Source organism: Akebia trifoliata, chromosome 2, assembly GCF_017979445.1.
Source record: "Akebia trifoliata isolate Shusen 1 chromosome 2, ASM1797944v1, whole genome shotgun sequence".
Classification (NCBI taxonomy): Eukaryota; Viridiplantae; Streptophyta; class Magnoliopsida; order Ranunculales; family Lardizabalaceae; genus Akebia; species Akebia trifoliata.
The window spans coordinates 18,187,960-18,209,947 of record NC_141376.1 but is presented as its reverse complement, the minus strand read 5'-3'; the positions used below and the strand labels follow the sequence as shown (position 1 = coordinate 18,209,947).

Genomic DNA, 21,988 nt, shown 5'->3' with positions numbered 1-21,988 from the left:
GGAATCTATTGTAAGAAGTTGGTCACCCAGACTAGGAGTTTGACAAGGATTAAATTGATTATGAAAAGTAGAAATGAGATTTGTAATCTAAGGGTATTTCAATAAGAATGATTTGACGTCTTTTACTTTAAATGATTAACCTGTGAAATCTAAAGATTAAAATTCTTTTTCCTCGATTTTTTTATAAAATGATAATATCATGCAGTTTATATTCATGCGACAATGATCAACATATAATTTAAGCTCTTACTGAAGAGTAACATGTAGTTTAAGCTCGTACTGAGGAGCTTCATACAGTTTAGGTTCTTGTTGGAGAGTAAAATACAGTTTAGGTTCTTACTGAGGAGTAACATGTAGTTTAAGCTCGTATTGAGGAGCTTCATACAATTTAGACTCTTGTTTATGCAAGTATTTTGATAAGTGTTTGAGTCTTAGGATTGACTTGAGTCTAGGGTTTGTGTTGGAGTTGGGTTGGAGCGACGAGTAACTTGTGTCTTGATAAGCGTTTGAGCCTTAGGATTGACTTGAGTCTAGGGTTTGTGTTGGAGTTGAGTTGCCTGGGATTATGATTAGGTTATGTTAAGGCATTGACTAGTGGTGAGGTTAAAATGATTGTAAAGGAGTTGAAGATTGGTAGGCTTAGGACATTTTCAAATTTGAAATTTGAGTGGTGAGAAATGGAAGAGATGGGGGCTTGTGAGGCCTTATTGTGGGTCCATGAGACACTTAGGGGTCTTAGGACCTTTTGTTTGATCGAAAAGTCAAATTTTGAAGATTTGGGCATTTTGGGCCAATCGACGAATTTTTCTAGAAAATTGATTTTTTTTGGGTCATTTTGAGTGGAGGCCCGTTCAAATTGGAGTATCTACAAGTACAATTCGTATTTTCTCGAGATTTATTTTCTTTCTTATTTTTTAAAATGACCATATTTCAAGGTAACCACCTAAGATAGAGAGAGTAGGAAGCCTAATGATAATTGCATATAATGATGAAAGATTTTCTTAATTTATGATAATAGTGTTATATTAATTTGATTATTTTAGGATTAATTGGTTAATTTTATGGTTGCAGGTTTGGGAGGTGTAAATGGAAGAAACCAGCTAAAGATAGGCTTTTGATTGCATTAAAAGGCCAAAGAGATGAAAAAATAATTTTGGAGAAGAGCAAAAACCAAAGAAAGAACGAAAAAAATATAAAAAGAGATTTTGTTCCTAATTTGTATGTACCTACTCTAAATCCAACGAATTTTCTCTCCTCGTTATTTTCTCTCTTTTTCTTTCTCTCCAAGTTTTCTCTCTCCTCTATAATTCCATATTTTTGTCTTTCTCATCTATAATTCCATATTTTTTCTTTTTTTTCTTTCTCCTCTATTTATTCCATACGTCCCATATTTTCTTTCCAAATCTTGATCTCCTTTAATATTAAATCTCATTCAATCTTTATTTAATTTCTTTTCATCCAAAAATCTTAATCTTCAACTACTAATATTTTCAAAAAATCTCTTGGTTAATATCCATCTTCTGTGACCATAACCCAAAAAAATTCACCTATTTCTCCCAAATCTTTTTAAATTTTTCTAGATTTGTCAAAGAAATCAACAATGATCGAAGATAAACTAAAAGTAAAGAAAGAAATCGGGTTGTACTCACATCCTCCCAACTTTTTTTAATTGTGTTATTTATTTTAATTGATAAAACAAATATTAAATTTTAAGATGATTGGCTAAAAGCTTTATTAAGGTGGGAAGGGAAGCCACAAATCATGTTTTGATTTTTTTTATTGATAAATTAATGTTTAAATCTTCTTGAATTTATTATTTTATTGCTTGATTGGACTTTAAATATAACTAATTTATTAATAAAATTCTTTGATTCGATGTGTATTCCAATTACATCAGATGCTTGGAATTCCTTATAATAAAATAAGGTGTAAAATTGGTTGATAACAATAATTGATAAATTTTCTATTTTTATGAAAAATCTAATCGGTGCAAATCTCAATTTTAGTTTTTTCAATTAAATCAAATCTTTATTCAAATTTAATTGAATAATTAAAATCAATAAAAATATCTTTTATAATTTATGGTGGATATCTCATCCTTAACAGTTTCCCAATTTTAATTTTAATTTCTTTTGAATTCAATTAAATTTAGTTTCCAATCTTGAAATTTTTTCTTTACAAATTTAGGATTTTTAGTTTTTATACAGATTCGTTCCCCGTGGATTGACCTCAGTCCCGAGTATTTTATTACTTCGATACATGCCTTGCATTTGGGATTTTTGAATCTACAATATTTAACTTGTAGCACATACCACCTTCCCCGTTCTTTAATTGGATAGCTTACTTAGACTTTAGATAGATTAGTTTCTTATCCGTACGAGAATCATTACTTTATCCAAAAGTCAAATTTTAAATTATTACCCGGTTGACCATTCATACTCATTTCCTAAATATAAATGGCGATAACTCCAAATCAGGTAGTGTCAATCTTTTAAACTCAAAAGTCTCATAGCTACAACCCTCGTAACCCCAACGAGGATACCCATGCTGTAAGGTTGGATTCCAGTGACTCATGGAAAAAATATATTAAAAAAACTAAAAATTCCAACTGATGAAATTTATCTTCAAGATAAGTATCTCTAAGATGTGTGTTATTGTGATAGTATACATCTTGGTCATTTTCGTGTTTACACAGTTCGGACCAAGTGTTTTTTCATGAGTCACCAAACCTAACCTCTCTCTCTCTCTCTCTCTCTCTCTCTCTCTCTCTCTCTCTCTCTCTCTCTCTCGCGACATATATATATATATATGGGAAGCGCTTGGAAGCCCTAAAGAGAGCCAAACATTTTTCAAAATAGAGATTAGAAGTTTAAGAATGGACTATTTTTTGTGAGGATGATCTCTATGGTGAAGAGATAATCCTCACAAAAACACAGCATTCCGAAACTTCAAACCATAGTTTACAAGTTAAAGAATCATGGACCGTCCAATTTTTATAAATCACTTTTGATGGGGTTAGAAGTTTCCTAATGAGCTGATTTTTGGTAAGGATGATCTCCTCATTATAGAGATCATCCTCACAAAAAATCAGCTAATTCTGAAACTTCTAACCCATACATTGAAAAAAATGTTTGGCCCTCTTTAGCGCATCTAAACGCCACCTTATATATATAGGGGATCGTTCATTTGACAATCTTAGGATGACAAAACGCTGATAATTTTTTTCTTCTCTATGGCTTAAAAGATTCAAATCGAGATGATTTTTTGTGAGAATGATCTTTATGGTGAGGAGATCATCTTCACCAAAAATCAGTCGAATATGAAACTTCTAACCCCATCAAAATTATTTTAGAATTGTGAATTGTATTTTTGCAATCTCTTTTCCTATTTTTTTATCTTTATAAATAAATATGGATAATGGATGTGAAAATAACAACAAAAGGAGGATTTTTTTTTATTTTCTTCTTCTCTTTAAGTTGGAAGTTTTCTGGATTTCTATTTAAGATCCTAAGGTTGAAGGCATGGAAATAATCGTGACTGCTCTAGAAGCGTCGACGTAATGAGTATTTGGATTTTTGATCTCTAACGATCGACTCAATATGACATGACTCTAGGTTTGGATCTTCGTTACAACTAAAAAGTATGCTCCCTAAAAACCTAATATTGGTATCAAAGCTATTTGATTTGTGCTCCGTTGTTTGAACCAAAACTTAAATCGAACAAAAACCTAAGATTTCATCTACAAGAAATTGATTTTTATTTAAATCAGTTTTGGACAGAAATTTGAGATTTTTCTAAATCATTTTTTTTAGACAGAAATTTAGGGTTTTTCTTCCCACCTTCGTCGAACTATTTGAAAATCCTATTTTTTTTAATTTTTGTTACTTCTTGTTGAAGTTCATAATAATAATAAAAAACTAAGAGAGAATAAGGTAAGATCAAAAGAATTAGATGAAGAACATGAAAGGAGATCAAATCAGACTTACCTGATCTGTTGATTTTGTCTAGTGAGCATGGATCAAGCTCGCAACCTTCTAATTTGGATTTAGACGCACTTGGATTACACCTCAGATCCATGACATGGCTGTCGATTCACACTGTTCATCACTTGGATCAAAGCTCCGGCGCTGTGGTGAAGCTTCCCAAATTTCCCTTTCCATCATTTTCTTCTTCACCTCTTTAAACTCAATCTTGGTTCGTGTTGGCTTAATTTCCCTCTTTCATCCTCAGCTTCAGTGAAGAAGCGATAGTGGGTTATGTAATCTCTCTCTCCTTTAGAACCTCATGGATCCAAAAACTATACATGGGAAAGTGATTCTGTAATAAGAAATAAAAAGGATAAGTGTTCAACATAACTTTTTTCCTATTAAAATATTGAATTAAGTTTTTTTTTTAATATACAACAGTAAGTTGTATAATTAAATAACATTGAGTTCAACATAACTCTTTTTTCCTATTAAAATATTGAATTGGGTATTTTAATATACAACAGTAGGTTGTATAATTAAATAACATCGATTATTGTTTTGTTAACCAACTTTATTTTATTTGGCCTATTATTCGGTGTAGTCATAGAGCATTTTTTATTCTAAGTTATGTTAATGTACCTCACCCTTCAAGGGGTTGTATGGATGTACCTTAAAAATAAATAATAATTGCTTGATAATAGTGTAGCGCATACCATGCAAATATGAATTGCTAAAAAAAATTCAATTAAGATCAAAGTCCATAATTTGTCTTGATTGACATAGTATTACATTGATTTTGGGGGTGTTACATTATATTTAGTATGCCTAAATAATATTGGCTTATCAAGTGATGGGCCTAATATACAAGCATTTATTTTGGCAGACTTCACTTTTTTTATATATATTCTATCCATGATTAATTGATAATTCATAGTTATTATAATAAATTAATTTAAATATTTATTATTTTATTACTAATAAGAGTGGTAATCTTTTGGGTTCCTCTTTAAAATTTGCACGTGACAAATTTAGCAATTAAGATCAAAAGAGATGATTGTTAACTTTGACAATTGTCAATGTTTAGTTTTTACAATCTAATGTCATAACATTGATCTTGATTGACTGATCTAAGAGATAGATCAATTTTTGTGTGTGGCATAATTGATAAATATAACAAATATAAATACATTTTTTTTAATTTGTGCATTATTTTTTTTTAATATAGTAAATAACAATGTTATTTAAAAACGTAATAATAGGATTTAAATAAGGAAAAGAAACTGGATGGAAATAATTATGACATTTGACACCGTAAGATCCAATATCTCCTAGATAAGTAATGGATTTTGGATATTTTGACCATAATTATGGATAGACCAGCAAAAAGATACTTCTACACAACACCGTCGTAACATGGACACATACTTGAATTGATAGAAACAAGATTGGTGCGCACATTTTACTATGCTTAGTAGTATGTACAATGATCTTATTGGCAAATTCGAAGGTTATTAGATAACTAAAGAAATATAGGACGTTTTGCTTTCTTTTGCAAGTACCTCAGCAATCAGATTGCTCGTATTGACACTGAAATTTGATTCATATAAGAAGGCTGCTAATGACACCATGATCAAGAATCTTATAAAAATGTCTTAAATGATATGCGATCTAAAAACTGCTCGAAATGTTCTGACAGAAGAGCAGCAAATCCTTGTTGTCTTGAGATCTTTGTTTGATTCTTAGGAACAGATGAAACTCAATATGACGTAAATAAGAGTATTACCAACTTCTTTCAGTTGTCGCAACATTTAGAATTAAAAGTCAAATGTTAGTTTGCAAAGAGTAACAGTGTCGCTTTTACTATTGAATCTAGTAAGCGTGAGAACTTTAGATCCAAGTGCAAGCCAATGAAAAGAACTCAAACTAATGATATTGCGCCAAAAAATAATCAAAATTTCAAACGTCGCAGAGAAAAACATAGTAGAAAGAAATACAAATCTAAGATGGCATGCCACTATTATAAGAAATTAGATCACTTCGATCGTGAATGTACTGAGCCAAAGAAGGTAAAAATCAATTTTAATACCCTATTTCATTGTTTTTTTTTTGCACAAAGGTGCTTGTTACTGATTCTTGTGATCTCAATTGGATAGTAAATTTCAGAGCAATCAAACATATAACAAATAATATAGTAGGGTTCATAGAGTTTTCTCGAGTCTCTCATGGTAACATAAAGATATTTATGGGAAACAATTCTAGTAAAGATGTAGTGAGAGTGGAAACATACCAACGACAGATGCACAAAGAAAGCAATTGTCACTCTACGATGTTCTTTATGCGTTAGGAATTTGACTTAGTTTGTTTTCAGTTACATCGCTATTAGATTTAGATTTTCATTTTTTTGTTAAAAATAGTTAGCATTTCTTTGGATTCGATTGTTTATGGATACGCTTTTATTTCAAATGATTTATCTAAATTAGGTGTTAATTTTAATAATTTAAACCCTGATTCTTTTTCGATTTCCAATAGTATTTTTTCTAATTCTATAAAATGGTATGCTAGATTAGGCTATATTGGATAAGATATGATGACAAAACTAGCAAATGATGAGTTATTAAGTCTACTTTCAAAAGTCAAATTTTCGGTCTGTGAACATTATCTAGTCAGAAAGTCGAGTAGGAAATCATTTGGAAAGGTGGTACATGTGTCAATTCCCTTAAAATTAGTCCATTCTGACATCTATGAACCATTTAATGTGAAGACATGGCATGGAATTACCTATTTCATCACATTTATTGATGATTATTCGTGATTTGGATATATTTATTTGATTTCACACAAATCTGAAGCAACAAATTCCCTTAAGAAATTTATGTTAGAAGTTGAAAATCAGTTGGAGAGAAAAATTAATATTCTCAAAATTAATCGAGAACGCAAATATTTATCAAAGACTATAAAAAGGTTCTATAAAGAAAAAGGTATCCGTTGGCAATTAACAATTCATTTTACTCCGCAACAAATTGGTATAGTAGAAAGAAGGAATAAAACCTTTTTAGACATGGTGAGATCGATAATGGTGCAATCAAACCTTTCTATTTCTTTTTGAGGAGATGTTCTTTTGACTGTAGCCTACATCCTTAATAGGGTACCCTCCAAATCTATTACATCCTCTCCATATGAATTATGGATAGGTAAAAAATCTAATTTGGATCCTGTACATCCATGGGGGTCATCTAGTTGTGTTCATATTCTTTCCTATCAGGTTGGAAAGTTAGATATGAAAGTTAAGAAATACATGTTTATAAGATTTTCTGAGCATTCTAAGGGCTTTGTGTTTATTTATGAACGAGACAATGATGAAATGGTAGATATTAAGTCACGAGATATAGATTTCATTAAGAATGATTTTCCAAGCAGAAAAAAAAACTCAGATATCACACGAGTTTTATAAGATTATAGAACCAAATCCATAATCAAAAGAGAAATTTCCACCTATTCTCGACGAAGGTGGGGTAACTAAACCTTCTAATAATCCGATGATCGTCGAGGATAGTGAGAGTATACCAATCAATGGGAGTATACCACTAGATGTTATTGATGACGATCTTGAGCTACGTATGAGTAAACGTAGAACAATACCCTATCTTTGATTTGAGATTGAAGGGGAATTATTCAGGTTTGCCCTAATTGATGATGATAAACCTAGGAATTATTGGGAGGTATTGTCATCATCTACTTCTAAAGAATAGATGACTACTATGTAAAAAAAAAATTAGTTTTATGATGAAGAACCAAGTTTAAGAACTTGTTGATCTTCCGCCTAGGAATAAGACTGTTGGAAACAAATGGATTCTAAAAGTCAAACGAAAGGCTAATGAAACTATTGATAAGTATAAAGTCTATCTGGTTGCGAAAAGATACACCCAAATAGATGGTATTGACTATGATGAAACTTTTTTACCAGTAGTGAGACTCACATCCGTTCGTTTTAATTTAGCTATTGTCATACATTTAGACTTAGAACTCTTTCAGATGAATAATAAGATGGCATTTCTCAATGGGGATTTAGATGAGGATATCTATATGGATCAACTTATAGATTTCAAAATAGAAAGACATGAGTGTAAAGTCTATCAACTTAAAAAGTCTATCTATGATTTGAAGTAATCATCTAGGCAATGGTACTTTCGATTTCATCAAGCCATTTTTACAAATGGGTTTACGATGATGGAAGATGACTATTGTGTGTATGTTAGATGGAGTGAAAATAGTTTCTTAATATTGTATTTGTATGTTGATAACATTCTATTAGTTGAAAATGATTGTCGCCACTCAGAAATGATTATCCTCAAATTTTTAAATGAAGGATATGAGATAAGCAAATTTTATACTTGCAATTAAGATCACTCATTATCGCTCCAAGAGACTTCTTTGTTTGTCTCAAGAGACTTAAATTAAAAGAGTGCTCGATCATTTTTGTATATAAAATTACAAGCACATAAACACTCTAGTCTAGAAGGAAAATTCTTTACATCTTAATCTTTGCCTTGTGAAGGATACAGAAAAAGAAAAGATGGCACAAATGCCCTGTCCAAATGCAATTAGAAGTCTAATGTATGCTATGATGTATACTCGACCAAATATTTGCTTTGTAATATGATTGATCAATCATTATCAAAGTAATCCAAGAACTACTCATTGGAAGGCAATAAAAAGAATTTTTTGATACTTGCGTGGAACTGTAGATTATACATTATGTTATCGAGGATCAGATTTGAGATTATAAGACTATAGTGATGCAAATTAAGCTAGTGATCTAGATAAGCGTAGATCCACATTAGGTTTTGCATTCTTGCATGGAGGTGGTTTTATTTCTTAGTCTAGTAAGAACAACCTTGTGTTGATTTATCCACAATGGATTTGGAATATATTACATGTAGTGTTATGGTTCAAGAAGCTGTGTGATTAAAAAGATTTTTTATTTGACTTAGTATAGTGCATAGTGCCAGACTTCTTATATCATTGTATTGTAACAACATGACAACACTAGCATATGCAAAGGATCTTAAATACCATGAAAAATTGAAGCACATCGACATTTGTTACCACTACATTCAAGACATGATTGTACAAAAAGAGGTAGTTGTACTACATATTTCTACAGGTCAGATGGTATAAGATCCTCTGACTAAACTTATTCCCTGAGACATTCATCATACTCATGTTAGGAGTTTGGGACTTCGTAGGTGTTGATCTATGATTGTAATAAACTTCTTGATTTATTGTCACAATTTGATATTTCTTTATATATATATATATATATTTATTTATTTATTTATTTATTTATTTATTCCTTCCATTTGATTAAATCATAATTATATTGCATTTTTTTATTATCTTATGCCACACACTTTTAACTATGTTTTTGAACATGGACTTGCTTTTCGTCATCAAGTTAAGGTCATTTACTCACACAATGACCGCCGTGGCACATAGACTATGAGTAAAAAAGTATTATTTAAACAATTAAACCCTAAGGATTAAACCAATTTACAAAACACAATGATTGCGAACTTGATAATTGTATTATTGTCACCTCGAATATTGTCGAGATGAGATTCATAAGAATCGATCATGATTCATAGACTTATAGAATCATAAAACTTGGGAAAGTCAGATGTGAACTTTAATCAAGTGCTTTGGTAAGCAATTGGATTGGAAAGTTCAGTTCAGGCACTCATAATGCGACTAAACTTAGATCCATATGGTGTCGAGGTTGACGAACTCTTAAGGAACTCCACCATAGTATGTAAGTTATACTACATGCGCTATTTATTTTTCAACCTATTTTTACTTATATGAGTAAGTGAATGACTCTCTATTTCCTTATTGTATGAGTATATTGAATAATTAGGTAATTATTGTGCCCTTAGTGACTAATGACTTTATTGTAAAGTAAAAATTAATGTTTACTGACTGTAGCATGTTACTTGTGACTAGGATTAATAAAGTCTAATGGAACATGACTGGGAAAGTAACTTAATCAAAACTAAGAAACATGAGAGCTTGAGGAAAATTATTTGACATCACATTTTGATGATAAATTGTACACAATGACTAGAGTTTGTGCTGGCACTAATATTTCTATTTTCAAAAGATTTTTTTATACTATTGCATATTCAACTAAATGCATAGATTTACAAATTATTTTATTTTTGGAAAGAAAGCTCGTGCATTGTGTACATAGTTAAACATTGTTATGAGTTTAGGCTTATAAGGGTTTGGAAAATACTCAATCTGATGTGGCCAAATAAGTCTGGGGCATATGTGAGTTATAGGAGATGAGATGTATTTTATCAGTTAGATAAAAACTTAGCATAATGCTCTCTCTAGAAGTCAAACTCCCATTGATCGCACACCTTATTCCCTTGTTTGAAGAAAATACATGCATAACTTGATATGAGGAGATGATTGTTGAGTCCCACCATAGTTGAGTGGGAGATATTTGTTTTTTAGGTGTCCATGTGGACCTAACCCATTTTTGTCATCTACTAAGACTCCTCTTAGAGTCAGAGTCCTAATAAGATTGAGTCCCTATTGTTTAAGGAGACTGCAACCTCTTTTCCTATTTTTATCTCTATAATAGATATGGATAAAGGACGTGAAAATAACAACAAAAGGAAGATTTTCTCTCTATTTTCTTCTTCTTTCTAAGTTGATAGTTTTCTGGATTTCTATTGAAGACCCTAGGGTATAAGGTGTGAAAAGAATCGTAACTGCTCTAGAAGCGTCGACGTAACGAATATTTGGATTTTTGATCTCTAGTGATTAACTCAACATGACACTACTCTAGGTTTGGATCTCCACTACGACTAAAAGGTACACTCCCTAAAAACCTAACAATATATATATAGGAGGCGGTTCAAGGGACATATGTAAAAACAATGGTTTTTCAAAATATGGGTTAGAGGTTTTGGATTGATCTGATTTTTTGCGAGGATGGTCACTATGATGAGAAGATCATCCTCACAAAAATCAGTTCAATTTGAAACTTCTAAATCCATCAGAAGTGATTTACAAATTATTGACAAAAATTGATAAAAAATCGACAGTCCACATTCTAAATCACTTTTGATAGGGTTAGAAGTTTCGGATTGGACTGATTTTTTTTTTTTTTTTTTTTTTTTTTTTTATGATCTTGCCATCATAGAGATTATCCTCACAAAAAATCAGCTCAATCCGAAACTTCTAACCCATATTTTGAAAATTTATTAATGTTACATTATTTTTACATATGTTTTTTCATATGTCCTATATATATATAATGGGATTCATATATTGGCCAAAAAAATAAAAATTACAAGAGGTAAAACTCAAAATCCTAGTAGATATTTTATCTTAGGATTTCTATAATTAGAGGAAAACTGAATAACAAAATATTCAATCCTTGGGGGAAATAGTATGAAATTGAATTCCTTTAAAAAATAAATTCCTCGGGAAAAAATAATAGAGATGCTTTTTTAGCTTTTGGTGGGGGGAGTTCAGAAAGAAAAACGTTAGGAAGTGGAAATCTTTTTCCTACGTGATCAATTGGGAAAATATTTTCCTTTGCAAGGAGAAATATTTTTCCTTCCAAGAAGAAAATATTATTCCTTCCAAGGAGAAAGTTGCATTGGGTGGGAATTCATGTTTCACGAACTACATATAATGAAACCCTTGAAAATTATACTTTTTATTGAAAATCATTTTCCCACTTTCATTTTCCATGGGTAATCATTTATCGACTCTTAGGGATAGTTAACCAGTATGACAACTGTTGGGTTTTATATTTTAATGGTTGGGATTTCGTGTTTATTTACTAGTAATTTATGCTTTTCAATGTTATGGGATCAAGTTTTATCAAAATTGGATATGGTTGATTCATAATTGAATCACTACATCCTCAAATCCCAAATCATTGATTTAAATCCTAAATTATCCAATCATTCTTTAAGAAATTTCAGGGATTTGATCCAACTCATCAACATACCTAGCTAACTCGGGTACGCAAGAGAAATCAGTCTCCCTCTTATCATTAACCTAAGGTTTTAAAAATCGAAATGGTGATTGAATAAAACTTATTAAATTGATCTAGCCATGATCAGACCCTAATTCAATATGTTGTATCGACTTAATTATATTAATTTAAAAAAAAAAAAAAAAACTTTAGAAATATATATATATATATATATATATTCTGAATTATCTTCAGTTATATTGATAAAAAGATAATGTTCACAAAAATGGGAGGTTCACTAATCAAACAGATTTTATTAGTAAAATCCGGTTGGCTCCACCGGTTCGACCCGGTTTATATACGCGTATTCATGACTCTTAAACTAAACGCATATATATTATATATAAAAAAACAAAGACCCCTAAAATGGAGGGGTCCATGTTACATCACCGAGACCCTTTAACACGTTTTTTGCTTCTCTAAAGTTCGAAATCCTGAATTAAATTCCAGCCCAAGAGCGAAAGAAGAAGAAATTAAAAACAAGAACAAGAACAAGACTAAGCAAGAATCAATGGAAGCCGAAGCTTCACCGTGAGTTTCTTTCTCTCTTTCTTTCTATTAAAGCTTTTTTTTTTATTATTTTTTTTGAAGAAAAAAAAATCAAATTTTATTTCCAAAGAGAGAGAGAGAGAGAGAGAAATACAATATAGATATAGATATAAATATATAATGAAACATGTAATGGGTGGTGGTGCAGGTTTGAGACGAGTGAGATGTTGGCAGAGTTTATGGGTTCGACTCCATTGTTGTCAGAATCGTGGAGGTTTTGCAGATTGGCGTATGATAGGGTGGTCCATTATGGGAAGAATTTTGTGGTGGATCAAATTGGGGATGTGGGTTATGTTGCTTTCTCTCAAACAGTCGTGGGTTTCAATCCGTACGAAAGTAATTTGGTGGAAATTCACAATGGTCTATTTCCTTCGTTACGTGGAGAGAAGGAAGACGAAGAGCCCCCTATGGTTCATGCAGGTTTTCAAAAACTCTTTCTCTCTATCTGCAACACCCCCGACTTCCAAAATCAGGTCCAATTATTAATTATTATTCTTTTTTTCTTTTTTTCCTTTTTTCCTTTTTATTATATATATTTATATATTGATTTAAAGATGGTAGCACTCTCAATGATCTCCATGGTTTCACAATTCAAATTATTTTTATTTAATCTTGTGATTTTTTAACTCAACCTGACACGATAACTAAAATTCTCACAGATGTGATCTTTTGCCTTGGGATACACAACTGCACATTCTCATAAACATGTGCAATTGTGTATCCCGACAAAAATCTATAATTCTTTGCGCCTGTCACGTCTGTGAGTTTTTGAGTTATTCTATGAGGTTGAGTTATATATATATATATGTTATAATTATTCTAATAATAATAAAAAAATCCAAATTGACCATGTTGAGTTTTTTTTACTAGTCCATTCGATTCATCTCGATTATTAAATGAAACAATGTATGAGACAATTTTACAATGAATATCCGTTTCATTCTTTTAAACGATATCTAGATAACTCTTATCTCTTACGCAATTAATTTGAAACCATGACTCTCACCATGTTTTTTGGTAGATTGTTTGCATAGGATGATTTTCAAATTTGTTTCTCTAAATGACTTTGGCAAGTCAATCCAATTTTGGAGGTGATTGTGGGAGACAATAAGTATGAATCTTTGTTCAATCACATTAACTTGCCCATGACCGAGATGACTCAATCTGATGTTTTAAAAATACATTGACACGTTATTGAAACCTCAAAAGTGCTAGTTTACTGGATAGGTAGGTTAGTAACTATGAGTGATGATGATACCATAATCTGAGTTCAAAACCCGTCTTCACCCACTAAGTAACACACTCACTTATTTTAAGAAAAGAAGGGAAATTTTGTGGAGTCTATCATGATTTAATTTTGTGTTTTTAATGCAAAATTATTAATTTTTTTCCAAGTTAAATGATTAATGTTATTAAAAATATATATATAAATATGTTAATAATAATTTAGAAATACTATTAATGATTCAACTCCAAGATAAGATGACACGGTTGAGTTGAGTCAACTTGTACCAAGTTTTAAAACCATGTTCCATATTTTTAGAACTTCAACAGTGTTTCTGAATTTGGCCGCGTTGGTGGGTGAGATTGAATTTTGAGGTGGCTCAATAAACAAACTCGGAAGGGGTTGATTTTTGAGTTAATTAGTAAGGGTTGAATTGTTTACTCAATAAACATTGAAAACCACTAGCCGTGTTAATAAATAATAATAAAAAATTGAAAATCCTTAAAAGAATCGAGTTTATAAAATATATATTATAATTAACACAACAATATATAAATATAATTCAATATTTTAATAAATAATTTTTTAATTCGAACCTAAGTGATAATTCCCTTTCGGCCAGAAATTTTTTGCTGTGCTGTATGACATCGCAATGAACTTATATATACATTAGGTTGTGATGATCTTTTGCTCGATAATACCATTTTCGTTCTGATGAATGATCCCGGTTTGAAGAGATAGTTTTATAGGGGGTATTTAGGTCATTTATGAGAAAGACTTAGGTCAAAGGGCATGTCATCGGTTTGAAACTAAAGGGGTAATTAGTTAGGATTATCCAACACATCATTTCAACAGAGAAATATAGGAAATCACGTTTTGTAAAAGATGCCGGCCTTCAACTTATTTTATTTTTTTCAGTTGACCTGCTGTTTGATAATGGACACTTTTTTATTATTATTATTATTATTTATTTTCACCTCAAAGTTATATATAACCACACCATATATTTAAGATTAGAGGATACCTTGAAGAATCCTCTAGGTTTTGGTGGAAATTAGGGATACTATTGTGTTTGACTTAGATTATCCATGAGAGACTAACGTAAAATGACTGAAAAGACCTCACTTTTAATGTTTGGTTCTAAAGAACCATGTCTCTACTTCTAAGGTTGAATCTGTGATGAAGACGATAGATTTTTGGGATGGAAAATCAGGGGTATATATATATGTGAAGGGGTTAAAGATGATGGGATTAAAGCATCCTTAAAGAGGTTCGGAATAGGTTTAAAAAATATTGTCTTAGAGAGGTAGAAAACAATGGGTTGGGTTTTGTTAATGAAAAAAAAAAATTGAAGATTTTTTTATATCCGTTATTATTAGTCATTTAATGTTAGTATCTTATGCAAGACTCAAGTCAAGGGATGTCATTAATTTGATGATAACATAAGGAGGTATCTCTAATTTTCATCAAAACCTTAAAAGGTATTTTCTCAAAACATTTTTTAAGAGGGAGGTTGTGGAGGGTAGGAGTGCCATGGATCTTATTAGGTCTCAAATCCAATCCAATCCAATCCATTCTAATATAATAACTTGGGGTTTGGATTTCAAGCCTGTCTAATCCGTCAAGATTCCAATTTGATATCTTATCGAATTAGTTTTGGATAAACCATGTTCTGATTCGATAAAAACTTGATCCGGGGTAAAATCTAAGAAAATATATAAATTATGTTATATATTTTGTTTAAATATATAAAGTTTAATTAGATTTTGTTCATTGGTCTAGACCGACCCAACAAGTGTCCGACGACCTGATACTCATTGGATCAATTATGTGTCAAATCCGATCCTTAATCGATTGATGATCCAGACCTAATCCATTAACAATCGTAGTGAAGTGTCATTTGTTCTAGTGGTGTTCTCTTTTTATCTCTCTTGAAATTTTTAATTGGGGATGGAATAATTGCATTCCCACCCACTAGTAGTTGCAATTTATCACTTTAAAAAAAAATTATTAAAAATAATCATGATTTATTATGTTGGAATATAATCAGTACCCCCCTCATTAAAGTGGTAATATATTTTCCGTGTAACAGCAAGTTAGCATAATGTACCACGTGGCAACAAATTAAAAAAAGAATTAGTGGTTAATGTTAAGTCAACAGTCAAACACTAGGAATAGAGGAACCCTACTCACGCGTTAATAGGCATGACTTTGACTTTAATGTATGATCCTGTGCTCTTAGATAGCTATAAATTTCTAGGTCTCAAGTGTGGGTCGGGTCATAGACTCTCTGTTGGGTTATTATTGATCTATGACTACGAAAGAAAAGAGGAGTGGGAGTAGGGTCATTAGCCAACTCCCAAGTGTATAAGATTTATACTCGTCAAAAGGTTGACTGTTGACTCGTGATCTGGTCCAAGATATGAATCATTTGGCCCCACTTCTACTGTGGTTTGTTTGAAAGTTTGGTGGTTTTGAATTAATTATTAAGTTGCAGTCAATCTTGGATTAATCCTATCCTTGACCAGGGTTAAAGTTAAACCTAGTACTTGAGAAAATGAAGACCTTGGCACAAAACCATGTTGGATTCGGGCGAGTTATCCTGAACCCCATAGCCATGGGTGTTAATGGCTCAGACCCTACCAGGTTGGCCCGGTAAGGCTTTTAGAAATAATGTTTTGAAAATCAAATAGATGATCAAACCAAGAATATGTCAAATTGGTTTGACTAATATTGGACCTTGGCTCAATTTGGTTGGACCGGTTTATAATTATGTATATATATATAAAAAAGAAAACTTAAATTACCTTTTTTTTTTTTATTTTATTAATTCATAGAGCTGAATATGACAAAATTCCAATTCAGGCTCACTACATGTTTTAATTACCAAAACACAAAAAATCAGATCACAGGTTTTTCAAAGTGACAATCTGGTTGGTTTAAAGTAGCGAGATTGTCATTTATTATTATCAGCGACATTGTCACTTTGAAAGAAAAAAAAACAAAATCCGTGATCTCATTACTTTATATCAATGAGATAGTCACTTTGAAAAATATGCGATCTCGCTCTTCAAGTTTGTTTGGGAATTAAAATGAACAGTAAGTTAAAATGGAAAATTTATCTGATTTATATTCATGAAAGTGTAGTACTTAAAAATATCAACAGTTTATTAGATAAACCAAATTTATTATAAAATTCGATAGAACTCAGTCGGAGCACTGGTTTTTAAAGCACTTTATAGAAACTCTATTTTGATGGATGGTTAGGATTTTTTCCAATTGGTGCAAGGGCCCACCCAGTAGTTAGTTAGTTAGTTAAAGATTGGTTGTAAAACACTGATGATTTGGCTATTTGTATGTGTAGATGATGGCAATCATGGAGAAAAGTAAGTCAATTATAGTAACAGGCCATTCCATAGGAGGAACAACAGCTTCTCTAGCAGCTCTTTGGTTGTTATCTCACTCACAATCCCTCTCTCCACCTCGCTCAATCCTTTGCATCACCTTTGGTTCTCCATTACTTGGCAATCAGTCTCTCTCAAAAACAATTCTCAGAGAAAGATGGGGAAGTAATTTCTGCCACTTAGTCTCGAAACACGATATCGTTCCAAGGCTACTCTTCGCTCCTCTTCCTCCCATTATCCCACAACTAAACTGTCTACTAAAACATTGGCTCTTATTGATGACATCTCCACAATCCGGATACTTAGCGACACAATTATCAGAAGAAGATAAGAGTAAATTACATCATTATGTATTGGTTCATATGGTGGCAGCACAAGATGAATTGACGAGGAGGAGTCCGTATAAGCCATTTGGAAGTTATATGTTTTGTTCCAAAGAAGGAACAATTTGTGTTGAGAATGTAAGTTCTGTTATTCAAATTCTATACTTGATGTTTACGGATAGTTCGGCAAATTCTAGCATCGATGATCATATAAGGTATGAAGAACTTGTAATGAGAGTGTCCCTACAATTTTTGAGGAGGAGAAGCTTTACCCCAAAAGGATTACCAGTGCCTGAGTCAAGCTATGAAGTTGGTATCTCCATGGCATTGGAGGCATCGGGTATGGAATGTCAGGTATTAATCTTCACTTGGATCTTTGGTGAGAGTCATATACCATTTGATGCAGATATAACACATTGTGAATTTTCTTTTTTCTTCTACCAAAAGGAACTAGTCCTGTTGAGTTTTACATACCATGTGTGCAGATGCCCATTGTGAATCTTCTTCTCTACTAAAAGAAACTAGTCCTGGTTAGAGTCATAGATCATTTGCTGCAGATACCATGCATTTGTGAGTTCTAAAGTCATGTATTCTGTTATTGCAAGTGTGGTCATATCATATCTGCTCTTACGACCTCAATTCATGTTCTTTTAGATCTATCTTCTTAATTCATTCTCTTTACGAACCTCAATTTCTCTTACGACAAGAATTTGCAAGTACTTACCTTTCATAGTCTTTCCACTCATCCATCTCAACATCCTCATCTCTACTACGGTCAAGCTATAATCATTAATTATTATTTATAGTAAGCATGGGTAAACAAGCTATATATATAGCTTTCTATTTAAATATACTTTGTAATATGAATACAAACAAAAGCTTCTGTTGTTGAATCATTTCGATTTGCATCAACTTACAGGACTTGGTAGCAAGGCAGGCAAGAGAGTGCTTAATGAAGGCAAGACAAATGGGTCGTACACCAAACCTGAATAGTGCTAACCTCGCAGTCCGTCTATCCAAAATAACACCTTACCGAGCCCAAATCGAGTGGTACAAGACTTGTTGTGAAGACTCTGACGACCAAATGGGTTACTACGACTCCTTCAAACTGAGGGGAGATAAGAGAGACTTTAGAATCAACATGAATCGGGTTAAGCTCGCTAACTTTTGGGATGATTTATTATCTATGTTGGAAACTAATCAACTTCCCCATGACTTTCACAAGCGAGACAAGTTTGTCAATGCATCTCAATTCTACAAACTCCTTGTCGAACCTTTAGACATCGCTGAATATTATCGATCTGGAATACATAGGACTAAAGGTCATTATTTAACTCATGGGAGGGAAAGGAGATATGAAGTATTTGATAGGTGGTGGCACAATAGAAAGGTTACCAATGAAGATAATAACAAGAGGAGCAAGTTTGCAGGGTTGACACAAGACTCGTGCTTTTGGGCAAGGGTTGAAGAGGCACGTGAGTGGGTAAACAATGCTAGAAACGAAAACGATCCTCGGAAGTTAACTCAACTTTGGGAGAACATCAACAAGTTTGAATTGTATGCTAGACGATTGGTTGAAAATAAAGAAGTTTCTAGGGATGTTGTAGCGAAGAAATCTAGCTATAAATTGTGGGAGGAAGAATGGATGGAGTTGAAATCACAATTGATGCAAATCCCTCGCACATTTCCTGGTTAGAAGGGTGGTGAAGTAGCTCCTTAGCTCACTTCAGAACATTGAGAAGCTAACACAACGAAATGCTTCATGTAGTTTAGCATATGAAGGTCATTGGTAGCATTGATTCCTCGTATTATGATGCCAACTATTTAGTTTATGTGTAATTACTGTTTTATCTTATGGTTCTTCATGGTGGATTCATTGGGTCTATTGGGACCCACTTTTGATGGGGGTATGTGGAGGCGATCATCGTGACTCTGTTAGGAAAATATCACTTATGGATAACGAATCAAGCCCACAAGACCAGACTAGTAGCTCGACCAGAATTCTTTGGATCACCATTTTTTGTGAAATTTCTCTTTTTAATAATCTAGTGTGCCTCATATTTTGAGTCCTAATGTTGGAGTTCAAGATATCTATTAATGAATTTCAAACATGAATTACATTAGAATCTATCCGACCACACATGAGTTTCTAACAAGAAATTAAAATACCTACATAAGCAAGAAAGAAAAATCATAAATAACCATCTAATCTAATTATGATTTTGAGATTATATATATATAAGTACAGATCCAATTTATGCAATGTCACCTTTTTAATTCAAATATAATTTTGATTATCTGGGACACCTCCATGGCTCTTAACTACTTTACAAATTAAAAGAGATGCATGTCAACAAGAAGCCCTCCCAATTGATCGGTTTCCACAGACCAGCTGCTGCTCTAAAATTCAAATCAATATGAACATTAAAAAGAAGATAATCATAGTGACAATTATTATACAGTAAGTTTCGAAGCACTCAACTTCAGATAAATTTGAACCAAAATTCCATAGGGTGGCAATGATGAGACCCTCAAATTCCCAAAATAAAAAGGTAAAAAAATTTGTGATCAAGTTCATCCTTCTTTGGCATTTTGTACACAAATTAAATAAGCTTAGGGAAGTAGCAAAGAGTAATCATTGTTAGAAAGAAATGTTAAATTTTAAAGTTAATTTTCTAGAAGTATTATTTTATTAAGGGTTGTAGTGAGGGTATTTATGTAATTTTGTATGGGCCTCATTTCACATGTGTGGTTGACACATGTCACTTTCTCTCTCTTTTCTACATCATCACCTTTTCCCATATTGATGAACCCCATTTCCATCAATTACCTCCATTTTCCCCTGCAACCAATCTTAAGTCTTAATGTATTTTCGTTTTCCATCTTGAACCCTTTAGAAAATCCCTTGAAACTTCTTGAACAAGCAATCTAACATACTAGAAACTTCCACCACCACCTATATATACATGTAGGAAGTCTCATTCACAACCAAGTCCTTGAAAAGAGAGAAAGTAAGTAAGATAACCATTAACACTCCAAATTCCATATTTTGTATAAGTGGAGGTCCCATTTCCAACTTGTAAAGTTTCCTTTTGAATTAATTTAGTAATTCTCTTTTGATCATCTTTAATTGTTCTTCTTCTTTGTCTTGGTTGTGAGTCTTGGACTAGTATGTTTCTACACTATTTGAAAAGCGGAATTTTGAAAATTTTGGATTCAGTCTTTCTCCATATGATATCAGAGCCACAATGGTGGTATTGATATCATCTTGACTCTTTTGGTGAAGAAGATCAATTTCTCTTGAAGATAGATATGGTTGGAAAATTCAATGGCTTTGGTATTGAGTTGCTTATTCAATCTAACTATAAGATATGGAGATCATGCATGGAGTCTTATCTTCTTGGCAAAGACTTATGAGTGGTTGTTGGTGGAGATAACACGGTGGCTCCACAAGATACTCCAGAAAATGTTGATAATTTGAAAAAATGGCGAAAGACTAATGCCAAGGTGGAGTCAATTATGGAGCTCGATAACTTCTTACTTCTCAAGAGTCTTTAGCTCGTCAAATGGCCGAATGCTCAATTACGAGGAATGATGGAGATGCTTTATTTTCAAGCAACAAAAAAATTATTATAAGGGCAAGGACAAAGGTAGAGGTTCCAAAATAATGGAATAGTGATGCTTCTTTCAAGCATAATGATGGAGAATCATCCTACAAAAATAATGGAAATCAAAAAGGTGTCAAGTGTTACCGTTGTGGTAAACTTGGGCATATAAGGAAGAATTGTCGTGTAAAATTGAAAGAAGGAAATGTAACTAAGAAGGAAGCTATACCTGGATGAGTGAGGAAAATGCTTCATAGCAAATGCCAATTCAATTGATGCTTTGACATCAATTAATTTTAAGAACGATTGGATCATTGATTCCAGTTGTGGGCATCATCTCACTGGTGACAAGTCTAAGTTCTCAAGTTCCCACAACTACAATAGCAATGACATTATTATCACGACAGACAACTCTGTTTACCCTGTTGAAAAAAAAGGAGTTGTTACCATCAAATGCGATGGAGCTAATCACATCACACTCAATAGTGTTTTTCAAGTACCAGGCATGAAAAAAAAAATCCTCTTCTCCATTGCTAATGCAGTGGATTCGGGACATTATGTGTTGTTCGATTCCAAAGATGTGAAATTCCTTCGGAATATTTCAAAATTGAAGGCGGATGTCGTTCATATAGGTATAAGAGTTAAAGATTTATTTGTTTTATCTTCGACTACCTCTTATGTTAATAGTATGAGTTCAAATGATAGGGCATCAATCTGGCATGCTACATTGGATCACCTTAGCATGGATAAATTAAAAGTCATGGTGTTGAAATTTTTGGTGAATGGATTGCCCAAATTAACTTCATTTGGTTATGGAGATGTGTGTGAAGGATATCAATATGGTACATTGTCTTATGG

General features: G+C 32.3%; 1 protein-coding gene across 2 annotated transcripts; it reads left to right on the top strand.

Moving 5' to 3' along the window:
• The first annotated feature begins 12,403 nt into the window (after positions 1 to 12,403).
• On the top strand, positions 12,404 to 19,609 carry PAD4 (alpha/beta-Hydrolases superfamily protein). 2 transcript variants are annotated; one of them, XM_086431935.1, is made up of 4 exons: positions 12,404 to 12,555; positions 12,722 to 13,046; positions 17,163 to 17,879; positions 18,445 to 19,609. In XM_086431935.1, the coding sequence occupies exons 1-4, from the start codon at positions 12,536 to 12,538 to the stop codon at positions 19,219 to 19,221; spliced, it is 1,839 nt and encodes a 612-aa protein (XP_086288061.1). In that variant the 5' UTR covers positions 12,404 to 12,535; the 3' UTR covers positions 19,222 to 19,609. The 2 variants fall into 2 exon arrangements, with proteins under 2 accessions (XP_086288061.1, XP_086288062.1); XM_086431936.1 differs by having other exon boundaries at positions 17,163 to 17,865; positions 18,445 to 18,668.
• The last annotated feature ends 2,379 nt before the right edge of the window (positions 19,610 to 21,988 follow it).